The 17,289-nt window shown below is 41.3% G+C and overlaps 1 protein-coding gene across 1 annotated transcript; it reads right to left on the bottom strand.

Moving 5' to 3' along the window:
* Positions 1-15,435: 15,435 nt before the first annotated feature.
* LOC105957239 (uncharacterized) lies at positions 15,436-17,091 on the bottom strand. Its single transcript, XM_088814116.1, has 2 exons — positions 16,993-17,091; positions 15,436-16,793 (listed from the first exon to the last, which is right to left on the bottom strand). The coding sequence occupies exon 2, from the start codon at positions 16,227-16,229 to the stop codon at positions 15,561-15,563; it is 669 nt and encodes a 222-aa protein (XP_088670242.1). The 5' UTR covers positions 16,230-16,793; positions 16,993-17,091; the 3' UTR covers positions 15,436-15,560.
* Between the last annotated feature and the right edge of the window lie 198 nt (positions 17,092-17,289).

Raw genomic sequence — 17,289 nt, 5'->3', positions numbered from 1 at the left:
ATGATCCTCCACGCCGAGATAACAACCGAGATCAACAACAAAGACGAGAAGATGGGGGTCACCGACGTGACCTAGATAACAATGATAACCAGCCTACCCGAGGAATCATCTCCTTCATCTCCGGAGGACCGGCGGGAGGCGATTCACATAATGCAAGACGCGCACTCGCTCGATCAGCGCGCATGAATCAAGAACGCGCTTCTCCATCCGAACGCGTATATCAAATACGAAGACCTGATCACAGTATAGTCTTCAACTCCTCCGACCTTGAAGGTCCAGAGGAAGACCATGTCGACGCATTAGTGGTAACAACAACGGTGGCCAACTTCTTGGTCAAGAAAATATTAGTGGATGGTGGGAGCTCAGCTGACATCATGTACCTCCATGCTTTTAAGCAGCTAGGCATAGATAATGCCCGTTTTAGTCCCATCTCCACACCCCTGAAAGGGTTCACAGGAGAAGGCATTTTGTCAATGGGAGAAGTGGAGCTGCCTGTTTCTTTAGGGGAAGACCCCTGTCGAGTCACGAAACTAATCAAGTTCCTCGTCGTCGACAGGCCATCACCCTACAACATCATTCTGGGGAGGCCAGCCATCCACACATTCAAGTCAGTACCTTCCTCCTACCATCAGAAATGGAAGTTCCCTACTCCCTATGGAATGGGAGAAGTGCTTGGAGATAGACGTCTCGCTCGAGAATGCTATGCAAGGGCCCTACGAGAACCCTCAAAGAAGCCTAAACCGCCCGGAAAGGGAGACGATACCCAAAAATCCGACAAACGGAAGTGGGTCAATGCAATCATTGAGGACAATAAAGAAATCCTCATCAGTGAACCAGACGATAGCATCAAGCTAGCAGCTGTCGAAGAGCTTAAGCTCATAGAGCTCACACCTGGAGATGATTCCAAACTCCTACGCATCGGATCTGATTTAGATCCTGAGACGGAGCAGCAGCTAATCAACTTCCTACGACACAATGGAGATGTGTTCGCATGGAAAGCCCAAGATTTGTCGGGCATTCCCCCTCAGGTAGCCCTACATCGACTTAACGTCGACAAGAGGATGAAGCCAGTCAAACAGAGGAAACGAACGTTTGGACCCGAACGCAACAAGCATATCAAAGCAGAAGTGGCTAAACTTCTAGAGGCAGGTCATATACGACCAGTTCAGTATCCTGAATGGTTGTCGAACGTGGTGCTCGTTCCTAAACCCGGAGGAAAATGGAGATTATGCGTAGACTTCACTGACCTCAACAAAGCCTGTCCTAAGGACCCATTTCCTCTACCCAGAATCGATCAGCTCATCGATTCGACCTCGGGGTGCGAACTCCTCAGCTTCCTCGATGCATACCAAGGATATAACCAGATCTGACACCTTCGCTCGGTTGTCGACCCGATTCACCAACCAGTTCGCCATCAACAAACAATATGCCAAGACCCCAGCTCATCTTTTCTCTGTAGTACAGAGGGATAACGAAACGCTCCGTAACTACATTAAGCGTTTCGTAGAGGCCGTCCACGAAGTCCCCAGTGTGGGGCAAGACATGCTGTCCGGGATTATGCAGCAGAATTTGAAACCTGGTAGATTCAAAGAATCTATCGCCGGAAGACCCCCAAGCAACTTAGAGGAGTTGCTGAATCGAGCCGAAAAATACGTCCGGATAGAGGAAGCCTCTACCCATGCTCCTCCTAAAAGAAAAAGGGAAGACGACCGTCAGGACAATAGGAGGCGCGACGATCGACGTCCACCACTACCACCTCAAGACCAACGCTCTTCCTCCTACAATAGGTTCACTCCGCTGAACACTCGCCTCACGGAAATCCTTCACGTGATAGAGCAGAAAGGTTTAGCAGAACCTCCACGTCCTATGCAGCCAAACGCAAAGCGAGAAAAATCGGATCGTTATTGTCGATTCCATAAGGACAGAGGGCATACTACGGAAGAGTGTGCACAACTTAAAATGGCGATTGAGAGGCTGATCAAACAGGGCCATTTAGGCGAATACGTCGATAAGCCGCGAAATAAACGCCGTGATGATCCTCCACGCCGAGATAACAACCGAGATCAACAACAAAGACGAGAAGATGGGGGTCACCGACGTGACCTAGATAACAATGATAACCAGCCTACCCGAGGAATCATCTCCTTCATCTCCGGAGGACCGGCGGGAGGCGATTCACATAATGCAAGACGCGCACTCGCTCGATCAGCGCGCATGAATCAAGAACGCGCTTCTCCATCCGAACGCGTATATCAAATACGAAGACCTGATCACAGTATAGTCTTCAACTCCTCCGACCTTGAAGGTCCAGAGGAAGACCATGTCGACGCATTAGTGGTAACAACAACGGTGGCCAACTTCTTGGTCAAGAAAATATTAGTGGATGGTGGGAGCTCAGCTGACATCATGTACCTCCATGCTTTTAAGCAGCTAGGCATAGATAATGCCCGTTTTAGTCCCATCTCCACACCCCTGAAAGGGTTCACAGGAGAAGGCATTTTGTCAATGGGAGAAGTGGAGCTGCCTGTTTCTTTAGGGGAAGACCCCTGTCGAGTCACGAAACTAATCAAGTTCCTCGTCGTCGACAGGCCATCACCCTACAACATCATTCTGGGGAGGCCAGCCATCCACACATTCAAGTCAGTACCTTCCTCCTACCATCAGAAATGGAAGTTCCCTACTCCCTATGGAATGGGAGAAGTGCTTGGAGATAGACGTCTCGCTCGAGAATGCTATGCAAGGGCCCTACGAGAACCCTCAAAGAAGCCTAAACCGCCCGGAAAGGGAGACGATACCCAAAAATCCGACAAACGGAAGTGGGTCAATGCAATCATTGAGGACAATAAAGAAATCCTCATCAGTGAACCAGACGATAGCATCAAGCTAGCAGCTGTCGAAGAGCTTAAGCTCATAGAGCTCACACCTGGAGATGATTCCAAACTCCTACGCATCGGATCTGATTTAGATCCTGAGACGGAGCAGCAGCTAATCAACTTCCTACGACACAATGGAGATGTGTTCGCATGGAAAGCCCAAGATTTGTCGGGCATTCCCCCTCAGGTAGCCCTACATCGACTTAACGTCGACAAGAGGATGAAGCCAGTCAAACAGAGGAAACGAACGTTTGGACCCGAACGCAACAAGCATATCAAAGCAGAAGTGGCTAAACTTCTAGAGGCAGGTCATATACGACCAGTTCAGTATCCTGAATGGTTGTCGAACGTGGTGCTCGTTCCTAAACCCGGAGGAAAATGGAGATTATGCGTAGACTTCACTGACCTCAAAAAAGCCTGTCCTAAGGACCCATTTCCTCTACCCAGAATCGATCAGCTCATCGATTCGACCTCGGGGTGCGAACTCCTCAGCTTCCTCGATGCATACCAAGGATATAACCAGATCTTACTTGCACCAGAAGATCAAGAGAAGGCTAGTTTCATCACTGACCAAGGCATCTACTGCTATCAAGTCATGCCCTTCGGGTTAAAAAACGCAGGAGCCACCTACCAGCGTCTAGTGAACAAAATGTTCGCAGATCAGATCGGGAAAAATATGGAGGTGTATATCGACGACATGCTCGTCAAAAGTGTCAAGGTCTCGGACCACCTAATTGATCTGGATCAGTGTTTCGCCACCCTGCGAAAATATAAGATGAAGCTCAACCCCCTCAAATGTTCATTCGGAGTTAAGGGAGGCAAATTTTTGGGATATATGATTTCACAACGAGGAATCGAAGCTAACCCCGCGAAAATTGAAGCAATCACCTCCATGGCTCCGCCAACATCGATCAAGAAAGTTCAACAGCTCAACGGCTGTTTGGCATCCCTGAACAGATTCATTTCAAGATCAGCGGACAAGGCTCTCCCCTTTTTCAAAATTTTAAGGGGAGGAAAAAAGTTCGAGTGGGATGAGGCATGTCAAAAGGCATTCGTTGAGCTGAAGGCATACTTAGCATCCCCACCCCTGCTCACAAAACCTCAGCCCGGAGACACCCTCCTACTATACTTAGCTACATCAGCTAATGCCGTCAGCGCAGTCCTCATCCGAAATGGAGAAAAGGGTCACCAACCCATATACTACATAAGTCGCGCCCTCCAAGGAGCCGAACAACGTTACACCAACATGGAGAAACTCGCTCTCGCCCTCATCAACGCAGCACGGAAGCTTCGACCTTACTTCCAGTCACATCAGGTGGTGGTTCTCACCAATTACCCTCTGAAGCAAATACTAAGAAGTCCCGAAACATCCGGACGATTAGCAAAATGGGCAATAGAGTTAAGTGAATATGGAGTGGAATTTAAACCCCGCCCAGCTATCAAGGCGCAAGTGTTGGCAGATTTTCTAGTCGAAATGACTTCCATAGAAGAGAACACTTCTCTACCTACCTGGTCTGTCAACGTCGACGGATCTTCCACTACCACAGGAGGGGGAGCAGGTATTGTACTAACGAATCCTGATGGAGATGAGTTTGAATACGCTCAACGATTCGAATTCACAGCCTCAAATAACGTCGCTGAATACGAAGCACTGATAGCGGGAATCCGCCTCGCCCTAGCAGCCGGAGCGCGCAAGCTCCTAATCCAAAGCGACTCTCAGCTCGTCGTTAACCAAGTACTCGGAGTGTACGAGGCCAAGGAAGACACCATGGCCAAATATTTAGCTCTCGCACACACTCTCTTGTCTAAATTCGAGAGCTATGAGATAAGACAAGTACCTCGCGCCAATAACGTCCATGCAGACAAATTAGCTAGGCTAGGCAGCTCCATGGCCAGCATTGGAAGTCGGAAGGTGACGCTCCTCACCTCACTCCAGCCGGAGATAACTTCACCCACTGAAGTACAGTACACCGAAGAGGATGAACCATGCTGGTTCACTTCAATCCTGAAGTATCTCAAGAACGGAGAACTCCCAACAGATCCCACCGAAGCACGAAAGTTAAAGACGAGAGCCGCCCGCTTCGTCATAGTGGGAGAAGAATTATACAAACGAGGGTTCTCATTCCCCTACCTCAAGTGCCTCGACCCGACCACAGCGGATTACGTACTTAGAGAAGTACACGAAGGCATCTGCGGCAATCACTTGAGCGGGAGGACCTTAGCTCTCAAACTACTGAGGCAAGGATACTATTGGCCAACGATGCATGAAGACGCGAAGAAGTTGGTCCGAAAGTGTAAGCCTTGCCAAGAGCATGCAAATATTCCTCACCTGCCAGCGGCATTAATGCAGCCAATTGACAGCACCATCCCTTTCGCCCAATGGGGAATGGATTTAGTCGGACCATTCCCGCCCGCCACAGGAGGACGTAAATACCTCATCGTAGCAGTGGACTACTTCACCAAATGGGTGGAAGCTGAACCCTTAGCACGCATCCGAGAAGAAGAAGTCATCCAATTCCTATGGAAGAACATCGTCTGTCGCTTTGGGATCCCACGCTCCATTATCTCAGATAACGGAACCCAATTTTGTGGTGACAAAGTAAAGAATTGGTGCCTCGGCTTAGACATCAAACAGTTCTTCACATCCGTAGCCAATCCAACAGCTAACGGCCAGACGGAGGTCACGAATCGCACCATACTCCAACACCTCAAGACAAGGCTTGGAAGTGCCAAAGGGAAGTGGGTGGACGAATTGCCTAACGCACTATGGGCTTATCGCACAACCCCAAGAGCAGCAACTGGAGAGTCTCCCTTCAATCTAGCTTTCGGAACAGAGGCAATCGCACCCGTCGAAATCGGAGAACCATCTTGGCGAGTCACCAACTATGACCCAACAGCTAATGAAGAGGCTATGCGGGGAAGCCTAGACCTCGTAGATGAGTTACGTGAGATCGCATACATCCGACAACAGATGTATAAATCACGCATGGCCAAGGCATATAACTCAAAGGTTCGCCCTCGCTCCTTCCAAGTCGGAGATCTAGTCCTCCGAAAAGCTGAAGCCTCCCACCCCATCGGAAAGCTCGACCCAAAGTGGGAAGGACCGTATAAAATCACAAAGGTGGTCAACACTGGAGCATATCGCCTCGAGAACATTGACGGAGACCCTATACCCAGAACATGGAATATAGGGAACCTCAAACGGTTCTACGCCTAAGGTATATATCTACCTTACTTCTGATCAGCTGAGATCATCAACCATATTTCTAGTAAAGAAAAATTAATTACAAATTGCCACCCATGCAGGCTCCACAACCTTCCACGTCACTTGTTTTGTAATGCTGCTTCTACATGGTGGGAAATTTGACACCACATAACGAGGTACGTGAACGTCCCACCTAAACTGGGGGGCTAGTAATTTTTACTTACATCAGCGACTCATAATTACATCCCATCATCTTCTCACAGGTCGAGAACCTGTTACGGGAGGATACACATTACTCAATCAATGCCCCAAAGAGCGAGAACACTCCATACCACATCGCCAAGGGTAACTATACTTCCACTAGCATTCAACACACGGATGATCTTATTTACTCCTACTAACATAAAAAAAAAAATTCCACTAGCAGGCATGATCACATAGTAACTCGCAACAACTCACGAGTTGATTTCATATCCCGAAGTGCGAGGAAGAAAAAACATCCCCGTAATATGGTACGTAGATCGGCAATGCTCATCCCCTCAGCTTCAATTACTAAGTCTTCAATACAAATGCTTAGACAAAATTCTTTTTTCTCAATTATATTTGACAGGCATAGAAACGCCAAAGGAATTCATTTTACCATCAGCACAGCAAAACGAACGAGTACAAGCAAGACGTGGAAGGAGAAGAACAAGTGTAGTACAATCACTTAGAACAATTTTTATCAAGTCAATTTTTTTTTTCTTTCTCGCTCCACCAGTAGTTATTTACCTTTGCCTCACGTAGGCCCATCGCATTAGTCATTTACTTACATTCGCCTCACATAGGCATGTAACAATTCTCCTTTGCTATCGTTGAATAAATAATACTTTTCGCTTTACTATCTACGCATTTACGTCTATACAAATTACCTCTTACTATGAGTTCAAGTCAAAACCACCCCACAAACACTTAGAGAGATTTAGATAATCCGTATAGCCTGGCCAGCTGGATTATCTAGGTCCCTTTAGCTGTTTCACGAGGTACTACATTTAAAACGTGGCCACGGACAAAAATATCATAGACCCAAGTGGTCCAAACAAAGGGCACGACCCCTAACAAAAACCTTGGGAGATTGATCCCCTCCTCAAGTACATCGCGTATAATGCTAATGTAAACACATAGAAGCAACGCATTCATTCTCGACAATGTCAAAATAAATAAATCGAAATATAAAACTTCAAAGTCAAACGAGGAAGAAATTCAAACGAAATAGTAGTGGACATACCCATCTACATCAGCGATAAAAATAAAATACGAAATCCATAAAAAAAATCATAGCAATAAAAAATAAAAGGGAAAAGTTAACTATCCTAACAGATAAGTCTAAACTCCCCTACCACGAGCGGAAGACGCAACCACGGTAGAATCATCCGCAACCATATCATCCACGAGCTCTGTACCCGTCCCATTGACATTTACCTCATCGTCCTCTTCGTCGGATATGCCAGCTTCCATCCCACGAATCACTTTCTCACTGATACCACCCGCATCCCGCAGATATTTGCGACAAGCGCGCACTAATGGCTTATAAACCACAGCCAATGCGTGCTCCTCAATCATAGCAGTACACTCGTCACTACCTCGGAAGCTAGCCTTGGTTTCCTCCACGATGGACTCCTTATAAGCCACACCACCTGATGTCGTGAGGAACCTCTTCCCCGTCGCCTTTTCAACTTCATATTTCTCTTTGAGCTGATCGTAACATACGTTCAACTTATGAACATCATCCTTATATGCCTTCGCTTCACTTCGAATAACCTCGAGCTCCTCTGTCTTCTCAGCAAGCTCCTTTGTCCGCCGAGCAAGCTCTTCCGAGCGTAGAGCAAGATCAGACCGCGCTTCCTCCAACTGACTTAGAAGCTCATCCTCACGTGCTTGACTTCGAGCCCGATCCTCTTCCCTACTAGCTTCCGCATTCCTACCGTGCTCCACGAGGTATCTCCAAGTCGCTACCAACTAAAAAAAAAAAAAAAAAAAAAAAAAAAAAAAAAAAAAATTTACACAAGGAAGAGAGGGAGTAACGCCTAATCTTGTTTTAAGTAAACAAAGACTCACCCGACAGATGTCCCCACCGGCTAACTCCAACATGTGAGAAGGACCCTTACCAGACATTCGAGCACGATCATACTCCCGAACAAATCCCTCGGTACTCAACAAGGGCAAATCATGGTCCGACACATCCCAATACGACTCCTTACCGTCGCGATTCACACCATAGGTAAACAATTGTTTCCCTCCTCCACCATGGAAAGCATAAATCTCCTCTGGATCTACCCGTGGACGCTTAGGCACAGCCACATACTCAGTATCCACCCTCTTTCCCTTGCCACGATCCCTCTTCGGTGGACGCTCTTCCACTATGCCAGCACTGCTACGATCATCTGCTACTACTCGAGGACTTTCCACATGAACCTCCTCGCGAGGCAAACCATTCGAAGAACCGCCCAACTTAGAGGGAACCTTCTTCGATGCCTTCTTCGACGTACCATTCGCCTTCGCTCGAAGTGCCGCAAAGGTGATACCACCATCTGCAAAAGATAACAAACACATAAAAAAAAAACATGAGGTATACATGACCAAAGAACTACCAAAAAAAAAAAAAAAAAAAAAAAAAAAAAAAAAAAACAAAAAAAAAACAATTCAAGGCAACAAAAGGATATACGATGCTGACCCTCCACCGTCGGTATCAAACTCCTCGGATCAAATTCCACATCGCACAACCCAGATTCCTCAATCCTCTTCGCCATATTTGCAGTTATCGCGAAACTCTCACACGTAGGATTCCAAACTACGGGAACGTCAAAAGTGGGAGCCCTCACGTAAAAGAAATAGGTCTTCCATTTCCCCAAAGATAGCTTCACACTCTTCACGAATTGGTAATGAACGCGAGGATGAAAGCAAAAGAAAGGCATCTGAGTGGGCCGATGTAACGTAAATAACGCCTTGAATAAACTCACAGACACAGGCAGACCTACTCGAACCACCCTAAAATGAAATGCCTGGAACATCAGAACAGCAGTGGGCGTTAGCTGACTGTACCCAATCTTGAATTCCTCGCAAACCTTCAACAAGGTAGGATGCGGTGTAATCTGGGATGTGCACATCAAGTACCCCAAAAATACCGTATGAAACCCATCGGGTGGCGAATACAAGCGATCGCCCTTCCTAGGCAACAACAACTCCACATTACTCGGCGCTCCAGATAAACGGCGAATAGAATGCAACTGCTCTTCAGTCAATACACTGTCAAAATCAACTAAGTCCAAATTAATTAGCTTCTTTTTCTTTTGCCTTCTACTATCAACCTCAACATCACCCGGCGGAATATCATCTTCCTCCTCCTCCTCGACCATCGGCTCAACTTCACTACTTGACACCGGATGTTCACTCGCCAAAGGAGCTTCATTCGAATCATCGCTATCACTCCCAAAATCCAAGACTTGACGCCTATAATGACGTCTACTAGAACCCACTTCATCAACGATAGGGGGAATAGTAATATCCTTATGCACTTCTACATCGTCACTCCACGATTCAATAATTTCTCGCCGACCAAAACTTCCCCCGTTAAAAACAACACGCGAATCAGCACACTCGGAAATTTGCCCGTCAATTTCGCCCGAACCGGGCTCAAAACCGGGTTCTAACGCGCCCTCACGCGCGCGCGTGGCCCCAAAAGGGGCGGATCCACGCGCGCGCGCGTCATCTGCCTGCCCAGCGCCACGTGCCCCCTCCCCATTGACCCCAGCGCGCGCGTCCGTTTCACTCCTCCCACCAGACGCGCGCGCGCGTCGTTGCAAGCTCTCCCCGTCCACGCGCGCGTCACCTTTGACATGTGGACCAATGGCGCGCGCGCGTCCACCTAACCCACCAACCGACGCGCGCGCGCCCCCTTCTCTCTCCTCCAATGACGCACACGTGCGTCCCTCGTTAGCTGTGCCCAACACATTCAGCCCACGTGGCTTTTTCGGCGGCTCGGCTCCACTCGGCTCCAAGTCAGCCTCGAAGCGCGCGCTCCCCCTCACATTGGACCGGCCGGCGGCTTGGCTCAAGCCAGCAACCATAGAACCTGCTACATCTCCCCTATTGTTCTCAATTCGAAAACTAGCTACTGAGGATCCGATTTCCGTACCCGATACTACTACCTTCTCGCGTTCTATACCCACCGTACCAAAAGTTTTCTCACCCCCTTCAACCGGATCTCGGAGTTTAATTCGCAAAGATTTCGACTTACCCGGATTCGACATGACTAAATTTTTTCTCCGCACAAATAATCAAGAAACAAAAAATATTTCAAGAGAAAAATAGCACAGAAGACCTAGAGTTCAAAAAACATACCCATATTTATTGCAAGACGTTGAAGTTTAATACTCTCCACCGCACAAGGAGTCTATTTATCTGGCCCTGGTATATTATTTAAAACCCTTAAATATATACCTCGCTGCCAAATAAATACAATGATTCCTTATTCAAATTAAGGAATTAATTCACCACCAACGGAAACAATTCACTCCACGACGCAATTAACTCTCGACACGACCCGGGTCCCTCTACACAAGTCTCCGTCTCGAATCGAGAGTTGGGGGGCTTAATGATATACCTAATTGGGCCGACCCAATGGACCCCAATTTATTTAATAATTAGGCCCAATACACGAAAGTATTCGGGCCCATTACACGAAAACCCAAGCACCTTCAAAGTAAGGCTTGGGCCCAACAAAATAAGCCCAACTCAATCAACGACATATAAATAGAAGTTTTATTCATTTGTAAAGGTACGTTCTCATTATTGATAATCCACCACGAGTTTATTCTCTCTATTCTCTCTACGATCCGTACATCTGACTTGAGCGTCGGAGGGGTTTCCGCCGGATCAACCCCCGGCTTAGTTCACGTGTGCTCATTTTGTAGGGACCTCAGGATCATCGAGTTGAATAGCTATTGATCAGCTTTGCTCTCCCTGCTTGTTTTCTACATCATCCTAGGTGAGCTATACTTTAGCATCATCAAGGGGGTTTCCTCAAAGAGCCCCAATTATCTATGTTTGTGTAGTTATTTATGAATGTTGATCGAGGTAGTGTTTTGTGCATTTGGTTAAATGTTTCATTCAATTGACGAGTTATCTAATATAGAAGTATATTACTTTTGGGGTAATATGGCTCACATCCCTCAAATCAAAATTAATTAGATACCAGTGACAAACGCAAATAAAATATTTTAACTACATCAATATTATAAAATAAAAATTGATACACATCCTTTGATTTTTGTTTAACCCAAAAATACCCTTACAATACCTAATAAAAGTCACGTGTCTTTTTCTTTTTTCTTATTTCTTTCTCTCTCTCTTCTCCCTCTCTTTCTCACGCTGCTCGATCTCAACATACTCTCTCTCTCTCTCTCTCTCTCTCTCTCTCTCTCTCTCTCTCTCTCTCTCTCTCTCTCTCTCTCTCTCTCTCTCTCTCTCTCTCTCTCTCTCTCTCTCTCTCGCGTCCCCCCCTCCCTTCCTCCTTTTTTTCTTTTCAATTATAGTGAAAATGATGAAGGCTATGATATTGGTTATGGTAGCTGCGGCTATGATGGCGGCGGTTATAGTAGGCGACGGCGGCTATGGCGACGCTCAGTGTAGGGGTTGCATCTGGAGGCTCTGTGGTGGCAGGCTCGTTGTTTGCTTGCAACCAACAGGGATGAGTCGTGAAGGTGAGTTTGGGTGTGGGGGGATGGAGAGGGGGAGTAGTGGCAGTGGTGGTGGTGGCGGCGGATCGAATTTAGGGTTTGGTGGGAAAAATTTAAAAAATTTCGATTTAGATGTCAACAGATGTCTATGAGTGTCTATGGGTGTTTGTGGTGTCTGACGGCTAGGGTTGAAAGGAGTTAGGATTTCTACATGTCTATGAATTACTACGGTTTCTATGGGTTTCTGTAGATGTCTACGGCAAAAAAATTAAAAAAAATCATAATTTTCAATTTATCTAAAAAAGAAGAGGAATAAAAATAGATTTTATATAATGAAAAAATACGAAAAATGAAAATAAAAAAGGAAAAAAAAAAAAAGAAAAAAGAAACCATAATTTTTAATTTTATGTAGGAAAGGGGAAAAATAGATTTTTATATAATGAAATATATATATATATATATATATATATATATATATATATATATATATATATATATATATATATATATATATATATATATATATATATATATATATATATATATATATATATATATATATAAACGTGTTCCACGAAAAATTAAAACAAAATAACAAAATGGTAGATTCAAACTTAAAAATGTTAAATAATACTATAGTTTACCATAATATATTTATAATCTGCTGTAATTTTGAATTTGTGATTAGAGGGGCATTTTTTGAAAATTTTTAATAAAGGATGTGAAGCAAATTTTAATTAGAGTTATCATTTAGTTCTAATACGGTTTGTCAACAGGGACTTATATCTTAAGACCCCATACTTTTGTAAGGATTATAAAATAATTTATTAATACATTATAAATAGTGGCCTTAAGATACAATTCCATAGTGACATAACTTATTAGAACTAAATGACAAGTCCAACTATACCTTTACTTCACATCCTCTATAAAATTTACTCAAAAAATGTCCTTCCACGCACAAATCCAAAATCTGCATTTAGTAAATTCGAACAACATTTATTATTTTATTTGTTCTACATTTAATAATTCATTTTTACGTCTAACGTTTTTTTAATTTTTTTTTTAAAGAAAATATTTTTTTCGTTTTCTTTACTTTCTTCATTTAGCATTTATACAATATTATAAAATAAAATTACTTTTTTTCTTTTTTTTTACATAATATTATTACAAAAAAACATGCTATTTTTTTTATAATTTTTTAATCCAATGTGAATATTTTTATGTAGTAGACTATAGTATACTACGATATATTATAGTATACTACTATTGTATACTATGGTGTACTTTGTTTTACTGTGATGTACTATCAAACCCTAGCCGCCAATAACTCCCAGCCGTCGCCAACCCTAGCAGCTAAACGCAGTTGCTACCAAACTCTAGCGGTTAAACAAAGCAAAATCTCTTAAAATGTAATCCGATGCAATTAGTCAAAAAAATGTTTTTTTTAACATAAAAATAAATAAAATAAAAAATGCTTTCAATACCAGTCACAGTCGAGCCGTCCTCGCCGTATACGCAACTAAACGCACACATACCATGAATTCATCATAACCAACCCTAGCCACCGCTCAAAAAGCAACGAAAATACATTTGCAGGCACATATCTCGCCAATCCTTCCGTGATACAATCGCCACTTCCCCGGCCAAGGCGAGTCAGGGACTTCGGCGCTGCCGCACAAGGGTGTCTAAATTGGCCACCATCGTCCGTTGCAGATTTGTTGTTCCGATGCAATTTTTTAAAACCTCAAATCTAATAATTAAAAAGAAAGAAAAAGAAAGCAAAAAAAAGAGAAATAGTGAATGGAGATGGGGCGTGGAAGTAGAGAAATAGAGAGAAAATAGGAGGAGTGGGGCGGCGGATGAATAGAGAGAGGGGGAGAAAGAAAGAAATAATAGAATGAGAGCAATTTATTTTTTTATTGATTACATTAAGGGTAATTTTGGGTTTAAAAAATTTAAAAGGATATATAATAACTTTTGTTCAGAATTAAGGATTTAATGAAAAAATTCTAATTGGGCTTATCCCTTACATCTAATTAGATTTGGTTTGAGGGGTGTCATGCATATTACCCCTAAATATTTATGTTAATACTATGTGAGCTATGTTTCATTCATTATAATTTGTCATGATACATATTAATAATTTTAGGATGTCGAATGTTTGCAATATATTTTGTTCAGTGTTTAAAAAATATATATTTTGTGCTCGTATGGGTGTAGTTCAACTGGTTTTGGTGTGGTAAGTTGGTACAAGATCATAAGATCGAATCCTGGTAGTCGCTATGATTTACATTCATCCATCAAATACTTATCGGGCCAAGGGATGGGGGCCCTGGGGGCGAGGGATTTGGTATTTTGGTACAAGAAACGGTAGGGTAACATAAGAAATCCTAATGGCATATTTGTAAAAATAAATTAATTTATATGTAAATTTTTTTATCTCCTATTTTGCAGCTATTTTTTTTCTAATTATTTTAACACCAAATCTCGACTAGCACAATCATAATCCACTACATCTATTTTTTTAATTATTATTATTCTTTTTCAGCCTATTTTTCTAATAAAAAATATGCTTCATTTATTTAATGATTGACAATTAAGTTTTTATAATTTTTTTGTAATAAGTTTTTATTATGAAATCCGTATAAATTTTAATGTTGTTATCGATATCACTAATAAATTTTATTATAATTGTAATTATTATATATTAAACTAATCATCATTTTCATTTGAAATGCTATTCCGTGTATCGCACAGGGGAAAATGCTAGTTTAATATAGAAGAAAGTAAATACATTAAAAATCAGGCGAAAAAATACATGGTTGAAGCCATATATATATATATATATATATATATATATATATATATATATATATATATATATATATATATATATATATATATATATATATATATATATATATATATATATATATATATATATATATATATATATATATATTATATGAATGTTTATGTTTTGAAAATTGATAAATATTTATGGAGGAAATATGCAATACCCCTCAATTGGAAAATATTTTAATCTAAATCCAATTGTCTTTTAAAGATTTTTTCTATAACCCTAATTTCAATTTGAATGAATTGATTGCTTCATATCAATTCCATAAATGAATTACGGAGTAAGGTACACTTCCAATTTACGTTTATGCACATATTCTTGATGATTCGGTATGACGGTTTTATGGAATTTATTCAAATTTATTCTAATAAGTGGTATCAGAGCCAACATATCTTGAATCATCGAGAATTTTCAAATTATGATATATTCTCATCCATTCGTTAATTCATGGAATCTGTTTTTTTTTTTCTTTCATGAATTAAGTATCACGTTTATGGTCCTAATCCGACAATTATGTGGAACTAATAAATTGTTATTTGATTAATTTCTAAATTATCTTCTCTGGTTTAATAAGTTTGCATTGATGATTAAAGAAAAATAAGTTAAGGTTTTCTAAATAAGGTTACCCAACCAGGGTTTATTTCAATCTTAATTTGATTAATTCCTTATAGGTAATCGGAAATTTCATGTGAGTTTTCTTGGTGGATTAAGAGATTCCAAAATTAAGGTTTAATTGTAAAATTGAAATCTGAAAAAATTTGTGAATTCCCAATGTCAATCAGTTTGGAATAAAACGCTCTATTTTTTGTGTACAACTTCATACGATTCACAATTTTGTTACTGTTGTAAATAAAACTTGTAATTTTCTTTGCCTTTCTATGCATCTTTTTATTTTTGTCATCTTACCGATATCTTCCAACATCAGATCGATGCAATGTACATCGCAAGGAGACCAAAATATATGCCGCATTTTCCCGCATCAACATTTTCCTAGCAGTTCTGTTCGAAGCTTCAGTGTCTGTAACAACTTGTATAATATTTTGCTCTCTTATCTCATCAATGACTTTATTTATAAGAAGCAAAATAAAATTTGCGTTCTTTATTTTATCAGTACAATCCACAGAACTATGATACATCATTGATTGATCACAATATATCATACAATTGATAGGATGCTTATTTTTTGTACTCCACCCATCACACATAATTGCACAACCATATTCTTGCCATTTTGTTTTCAAAGTGGATATATAACCGTCAATTTTATAAACTTCTTCATCTAGATAAGTACTACCGATTTGACGCCCAGAAGGACCCGTAATTTCAATCCCCGCCTCAGCAATAGTATATATCATAGATTGATAATAAGGTCCACTATCAGCAGCATTAAACGGAATATCATTAAATAAAAACCACTTTGAAATGGCCTTACCAACTGCTTTGATTTTTTTAGGAGCGTAAAACTGTTTGAGAGTTTTTTGTTTTGATGGGAACATGAAAGGATCTACCCCGCTTGAAAACTTCTTAGTTCCTTCTCTTACACTAGACCTACTGAATATTCCTCGTTTCATACCAGATGTTTGACCTCGAGAAGTACCACCAGTATGCCATACAATTAAATAATACTAATTAATTGACATGGTTTACAAGTATAACAATGTACTAGGATATTAAAGTTCATACCGTCATCGTTTCGCATACGCTCCTCTTAATCGACGGCTTGCTTTCGATTTTCTTTCATTGCATTCCGTAATTGCTTCTTCTCCATTTGTGATAAATATTCTCTATTTGCGTATCGGGAACCTTGTTCATCATCATTCTCGCTGCTACTTTCAGTATCAACGTCATGAATGTGCCTACTTTCTTCTCTAATGGCCATTATAGCTGTTTCTTTTCTTTTTTTCATTATTTCTCTGGCAGTTTTGCTTTTTAAAAGATGTTTTCGCAATATTACCGAAATTTCTTTCAGAGCCTTTTTACATGCCTCTACTTCTCCATATATATGAGAAATATGTTGTTTTAATCTTGTTATTCCTCTTGTAGTAACTACATGACAAAATTTGCACTTGATTTTCTTTCGATTGTCACCAACCATATCGCCGATATCCCAACCTGTATCAGAATTTGGACCCATTCTACATGATTGTGGAAAAAATAAGTGCAATTAGAGCTAAATACTAATTGATTATTAGTAATTTTCAAAATTATTCTTTCTTCATACTATCTATATTAATAAATTACAAATACTATATGACTATAGCTAATAAATTATACACTACTTTTAGCAACGTATAGAATTATAAACTAAAAAATTACAAACATATCAAAGTGTACCTTTTACGAAGAGAAGATCTGATGATTGAGCACTTAATTTTTTTTCTTAATGACTTTGTTTATATTTTTCTCTTTTGCTCTGTCTCCAAAGTCTCTCCAATTCCTCTTTATATACTATGTTGAAGATAAAAGTTGATATCAGTGCAGGCTATGTATTATTATTGGTTCTATTATTGAGTGAGATTGTGGGAGACAGATGTGATTGCCTAGAGGAGTGCATGTGCATTTCTGCATGGCTATGTCTATGCTATTATTGAGTGTTTATTCAAAAAATAAAAAAAATGAGGAAAAGAAGAG

The sequence above is a fragment of the Erythranthe guttata genome, chromosome 14, assembly GCF_056151865.1.
Source record: "Erythranthe guttata isolate IM_541 chromosome 14, IM_541, whole genome shotgun sequence".
Classification (NCBI taxonomy): Eukaryota; Viridiplantae; Streptophyta; class Magnoliopsida; order Lamiales; family Phrymaceae; genus Erythranthe; species Erythranthe guttata.
This window is presented reverse-complemented; position numbering and strand designations above follow the sequence as displayed.